Genomic DNA, 5690 nt, shown 5'->3' on the forward strand with positions numbered 1-5690 from the left:
AGAGTCTATGAGACACTGTAAGCAAAGGAATTCACCAGTGTGACCTACTGTTGGTATAGCCTGGCTCTCCCCATTTTATCAAAGCACAAATTACCCATGAGACTCCTTTTTGGCTTTATATTTTGCTAAAACTATTTTAGGGCATCATAAGACTTAGATGAAATGGAAATTTTACTATTTTTGCAAACCCACAGATTCTCAAAGCAAGAAACACTTCAAGTCAGAAAAGCAGCAAAACATTATTTCATTTCCTGTCCACAGGCTGGTAAGGAGTTTTCTCCACCTTCAAGACGTGTCTAGATGAATTCGCAAATCAAGGCTGAAGAACTCATCCTTAGAGAACAAAAGCTCAAATTAAGAAAGGTTTTATTTTTCCTGACAAAATAAATAGCATTAACACACATACAAATGCCAGAGAAAGAGTTCACTGGATTTTATAAAAGAGAAAACCACACACAGGTTTCAACTAGCAATCAGAACCACTGCAGAATGACCACTGCTTGTGGTGACATAAGTACAACATGTGCTTGTCTAAGAAGTTGTTTTGTGTTTGTATCTATGTGGAAATGCATGACAAAAGTGAAGCAATGCAAGATGAAATGGCAGGTAGTCAAACTTTAAGCCCCTTTTCTCCACTCTAATGTGCTCTCATTCTGCTTTTGAGAATATAATTGGTAGGTCATTTTACAAAGAACTTTAATATCAAAGACTTCTTCCAAAAATCTAAAATAGACTCAAGGTCATGAGGAAAGTTATACAGGATAGTGGGGGGTTTGTGTTCTCAAAAGCCAGATTTCACACAATGGCAGGCACTAAATCTAGTCACGTGTGCTTGCAGTAGAACAGAAGACACTGAAGTTAATAGAGGCTGGTCTTTTTCATGATGCGCAGGAACTCCTGCTCATTGACCTCTCCATCTCCATCTCGATCAGCTTCATCAATCATTTCCTGCATGACAGTAAGGATTCAGGTTATATTAATTAATAAACTAAAAGGTGATTAAGCAATGGGCTTTTAAAAATGTTATGTGAAAGCATGACTGCAGTTTACCTAAGCAGATATGATAAATACTTAAAATTATTCCTAATAAATTATTTGAAAAATCAAGGCACACATTGTCATATATATCAATTGGAGGGGACCTTGAAGATCACCTTAACTAGACATAAAAAAGTAAATTCAATTGCACATATGTGTTTTTCTTGAAGCAGGGTTCATAAGGTGTGTCACATTCACAAAGGAGAATTAAGTTGTCAGTAGAGGGACAAGAAGACACTAGTTTTCCTTTAAAGATGTGCTCCCACCAGATAAAATGGAACTCAGAAAAGCTAGAGGGCTCAAAGGTAGGAATTCTTAGTTCTACACTCAGGTATTACAGACCTGCAGCTCCTCATCAGTCAGGTTCTCACCCAACTCTTTGGCCACACGCTTCAGATTCTTGAATGATATCTTTCCAGTTTCATCATCATCGAAGAGCTTGAAAGCTTTCAGGATTTCTTCTTTGGTATCTTTCTCAGACTTAACAAGTAGAACAGAAAATGCATGAGTAAGAAATTACCACAGCTGGTCATGTCCTGCAGCTCCACTGCTGCCCACTCACCCTGTCTTTTCCAACAGCATAACATGAGTCTAGATTTGGGGCAATAGGAAGCTAGGCAAGTCATGTTCTCCAATCTGAGGTGACATTGCCTCCTTAACCTACTGCCCTATCCCATATCTAGTTCATAACTGCTTCAGAATTCAGTGGAAAGAGCTGTCTGCTTGGTGCAATAAGCCAAGAGTCTTTGAGGAATAGACATGAGGACTTGTTTTGGGGGCCTAAAGTACTGTTAACATAGGTAGAAGCTGTAGGCTTCTGCAGCAAACCAAGGCCAGGCTTTTTAATGTGCAGCACCAAGTACCACTGGAAATCTACACCAGCTGCCACTAATTGTCTCTTGTTCAGAACTTTGCCCAATTCTGAAGCCAAGGAGGAACTTATAAGAGAACTAGCTTGTTGGATTCATTCCTTAACCCCTCCACCCTCCTCTCCCCACTTTACCCCATGGTCTCAATGATAGCCTTCATGACATAGGTCCTAGGTTGCAGGAAAGCAAATATAAGCCAGGATAGAAAAAGAGGACAAATTTAATAAAATTATTAAAAACCTAGAGGTTAAAAAGGAAATATAGGGGCAGAGGCTGTAGCTCAGTGGTGGAACATTTATCTTGCACATATGAGGCACTGGGTTCAATCCTAAGCACCACATAAAAATAAATGAATAAAATAAAGATATGTGTCCATCTACAATTAAAAATATTTTTTAAAAAAAGAAAATATAGGGCTGGGGATGTGGCTCAGTAGTAGAGCACTTGCCTAGCATGTGTGAGGCACTGGGTCTGATTCTTAGCACTGCATATAAATAAATAAAATAAAGGTCCATTGACAACTAAAAAATTATTAAAAATATAAAAGATTATACCTAAAAGGTTATTTGTATAAACTAAGGAGATACAGGATTCATTTTTAAATTAAAGGAGCAGTGGGTAAAGTTAAAATAGGGAAAATACACTGCTGAGGTAGAAGAAGAAGAATCCTCTTGGTGGAGGGAACAGGCAGGGAAGAAAGAGAGGTTATTCTACTCATTATATTGCAGAGTTATTAAAGCCCAAATATTTCAAAAGGTACCTGCCAATAGCTATAAATGGAGAGAGCCCCTAATAAGAGCAATCTGGGAACTCACTTTGAATGTGGGAGAGCTTTACTAGGTGGCTACAAAATGTTGAGTCTTCTGATCTCCTATATTAGTCCACAAAGAAAAATGTAGGCATGACTAGATTATTTCAAAGAAACAAAATTGGCAGAGAAAAAGGTAAGACCTGCGCCCTTGGAAACACACCTAGGATAATAGCGGGTAACCTATATACAGGCAAACAGAGAGAAGATGAGCCACATTAAGGAGCCAGGTGGTCAATGAAAGAACAAGGCCTTAGATGTTGGCCCAGTGAGAACAGCTTATGTTCTCTTGACCCTTTGGATCATTTAAAAGGGTGACACCTGAGAAACTAGAGAATGGATGAGTGCAACCTCAGATGTGCTGGTAAAACATATCCTCACCGCAGCAGAAAGCACAGGTGCTGAAGTAAGTACCCTTAGCCTGAGTTGCCCAGAATAAAAACTGGAGAGAAGGGTTCTGAATGTTAAAGTATTTGGGTTTTGTTTCGTTAAAATGATAAGTATTTAAAATTGTTGGGGCTTATAGGTTTTCTTCTTGTCATTATCCCATCAGCTAAAGAAGGATAATTGCCAAAAAATGAAAGCAGCTGAACTTCTACTACTTTATAGAGGGTAAAATGATTTCTTAACTTTGTGACTTTGAAATAAGCCAAGTAAACAGACATATGAAAAATTGTAGTATATAAGTGTAATAAGAATTGTAATGCAAAAAAAAACAAATTTGTGTATAAAGACATGAATTGGTGTGAACATATTTATATACAAAGATATGAAAAATTGTGCTTTATGTGTAATAAGAATTGTAATGTGTTCCATAGTCATATATTTTAAAAAATAAAATTAATTAAATTAAAAAAAAATAAAAGAAACAGGTAAAACTCAAGCATCCAACTTCTCAGTTGAAAATACTATCATTTATCAGGCAAACTCTCCAGATTTTACTGACTGTCCTTCAGTGAAGTCATGTTTAAATGTACATTTAAATGTATCTGCCATTATGGTGGACAACATGCTGATTATCTTAGTTAACTTACCATTTTCTGAGTCATCACAGTCAAAAAGTCACTGAAATTCATTTTTCCAGTCCCTTCTTTGTCAATTTCACTTATCATTTTCTTGATTTCTTCTTTCTTAGGTTCAAAGCCCAGGGCTCTCATTGCCACCTATAATTAAAACAGGATCATCTCAATAAGCACATGGAAGCCAAGCAGAGGCAAAAATAACTGCTACAATAATATTAAAGTGATTGAAGAACACATTAACATAGATCTAACTGATATTTGCAATCACCTTTACTGAATAACACTTGAGGTAAGTAAAAGCAGGAAAAAAACCACAGTACATCCTCCCATTAATTTCTGCAGGGAGAAGAGGGTCCAAGGGATCATGTAGTAAGAAGAAAAAGACAAGGAGGAGGAAAGCCAGTAGAGTAGAAAAAATGTAGAGCTTGCCTTTAGTTCCTTAACATCTATGGTCCCAGTTCCATCAGCATCAAAAAGATCAAAAGCTTCCCGAATTTCTTGCTTCTGCTCTTCAGTAAGCTCTGGCTTAGGACTCATCCTTTTTCGCTGGGCACTTGACGCCATATTTGCCTTCTTAAAACTGGAGGCCTTTAAACATTATACAAACACATGAGCATGATACAGTACCTATTTTGTGTAAGATAGTTACAGACACCCATGTATATTTTTAAAATATTTTATACCAATTTTAAAGCTCTGCTTAACAAAAAAGAGGAAGTTTTACTGGAAAGAACCAATTTTAAAGCTCTGCTTAACAAAAAAGAGGAAGTTTTACTGGAAAGAACAATGAATCTATTCATGAACCTCTACCCCCCTCTTTCTTTCCTGTTTTTTCTTTTTTTTTTTTTATTTGAGACCTCTTTTCTCCATATTATACACAATGATGGGATTCATTGTTACAAATTTGTACTTGCACACAATATAACAATATAATTTCGTCTGTATCTTCTCCCATCCCCTCTCTTTTGTTTAGTAGTCTAGTTAGAAGCAAAGAGATACCTTGATCTTAAAAATCATCCAGAAAAACAGCTAGCCAAGGAATTGACTGTGAACAACTAGAGATGCTCAACTCTCTCTGATTTTCGTGATGCACCCACTTACAGTACTGGTTCCCAAGAAGACTCTGAATTTTCCAATTACTTCTAAATTTTCCCAAATATTATTAAGATATGTATTCTGTCAATATCATGCCATAAAACCCAATCCATTCAGCACCTTCATTCCTTTTCCAAGAAGCTGGAAGCACCTCCTGAGTGCCCCATATTTAAATTGCAAAATACGGATTAACAATCAGAACAATACACCACCAGGCCAGTTCTATGGAAAAACTTTAACTAAAGCCGGTGGCCAGGAAGCCAGGGTCTGAAAGGAGTTGGGGCCTAAGGAGAACTTCAGTCTTCTTTGCATATGGAGGGTCACCAAGGGACTTCGGAAAGGTCAGAGGAGCCCAAGGGCCGTGTAGAGGCCAGCTGTGGGTGGAGGGGGGTTGGGGGACAATAGCTAAGCGCAGGCCCAGAGGGGCGGCGGTCGGCTCTAGTCTCTACCCTACCCTTCCGGGATAGAACTCAAAGGAAGAACGGGTGCGCCAAAGCCAAGCAAGGCGCAGGAGAGGCGGCTTGGCGGGACCAGGGCCTGGGAAGGGCTCAGTTTGGGGACGCGCGGAATGGCCGCGCGGCCAGTACTCACCATTGCAAAAGAACTGCACTGTTGGTTGTTACAGCAACGGCGTACACACAGATTAGGTGCCCGCTGTTCCCACCGTCCCGCGCGCGCGCCCCGGGTTCCCATTGGCCCAGGGCCGGAGTAGGTGGGGCTAACCCGGCAAGGCCCGGGATCAGGGCAAGGGGCGGTGCGCTGACGACTAAGACTTATCCTCATTGGGCAAGATCACGCTACAAACGTCCATTGGCTGATCCTATGCCGAACTGGACCAATCCCGTTGGTGGAGGAAAC

The 5690-nt window shown here is 39.5% G+C and overlaps 1 protein-coding gene across 1 annotated transcript; it reads right to left on the minus strand.

Annotated features, from left to right (window-relative positions):
- Positions 1 to 349: 349 nt before the first annotated feature.
- On the minus strand, positions 350 to 5527 carry Cetn2 (centrin 2). The gene is made up of 5 exons (XM_077106960.1): positions 5424 to 5527; positions 4167 to 4325; positions 3750 to 3878; positions 1381 to 1518; positions 350 to 948 (listed from the first exon to the last, which is right to left on the minus strand). Exons 1-5 carry the CDS (start codon positions 5523 to 5525, stop codon positions 859 to 861), a joined length of 618 nt encoding a protein of 205 aa, XP_076963075.1. The 5' UTR covers positions 5526 to 5527; the 3' UTR covers positions 350 to 858.
- Positions 5528 to 5690: the final 163 nt, after the last annotated feature.

The sequence above is a fragment of the Callospermophilus lateralis genome, chromosome X, assembly GCF_048772815.1.
Source record: "Callospermophilus lateralis isolate mCalLat2 chromosome X, mCalLat2.hap1, whole genome shotgun sequence".
NCBI classification, from domain to species: domain Eukaryota; kingdom Metazoa; phylum Chordata; class Mammalia; order Rodentia; family Sciuridae; genus Callospermophilus; species Callospermophilus lateralis.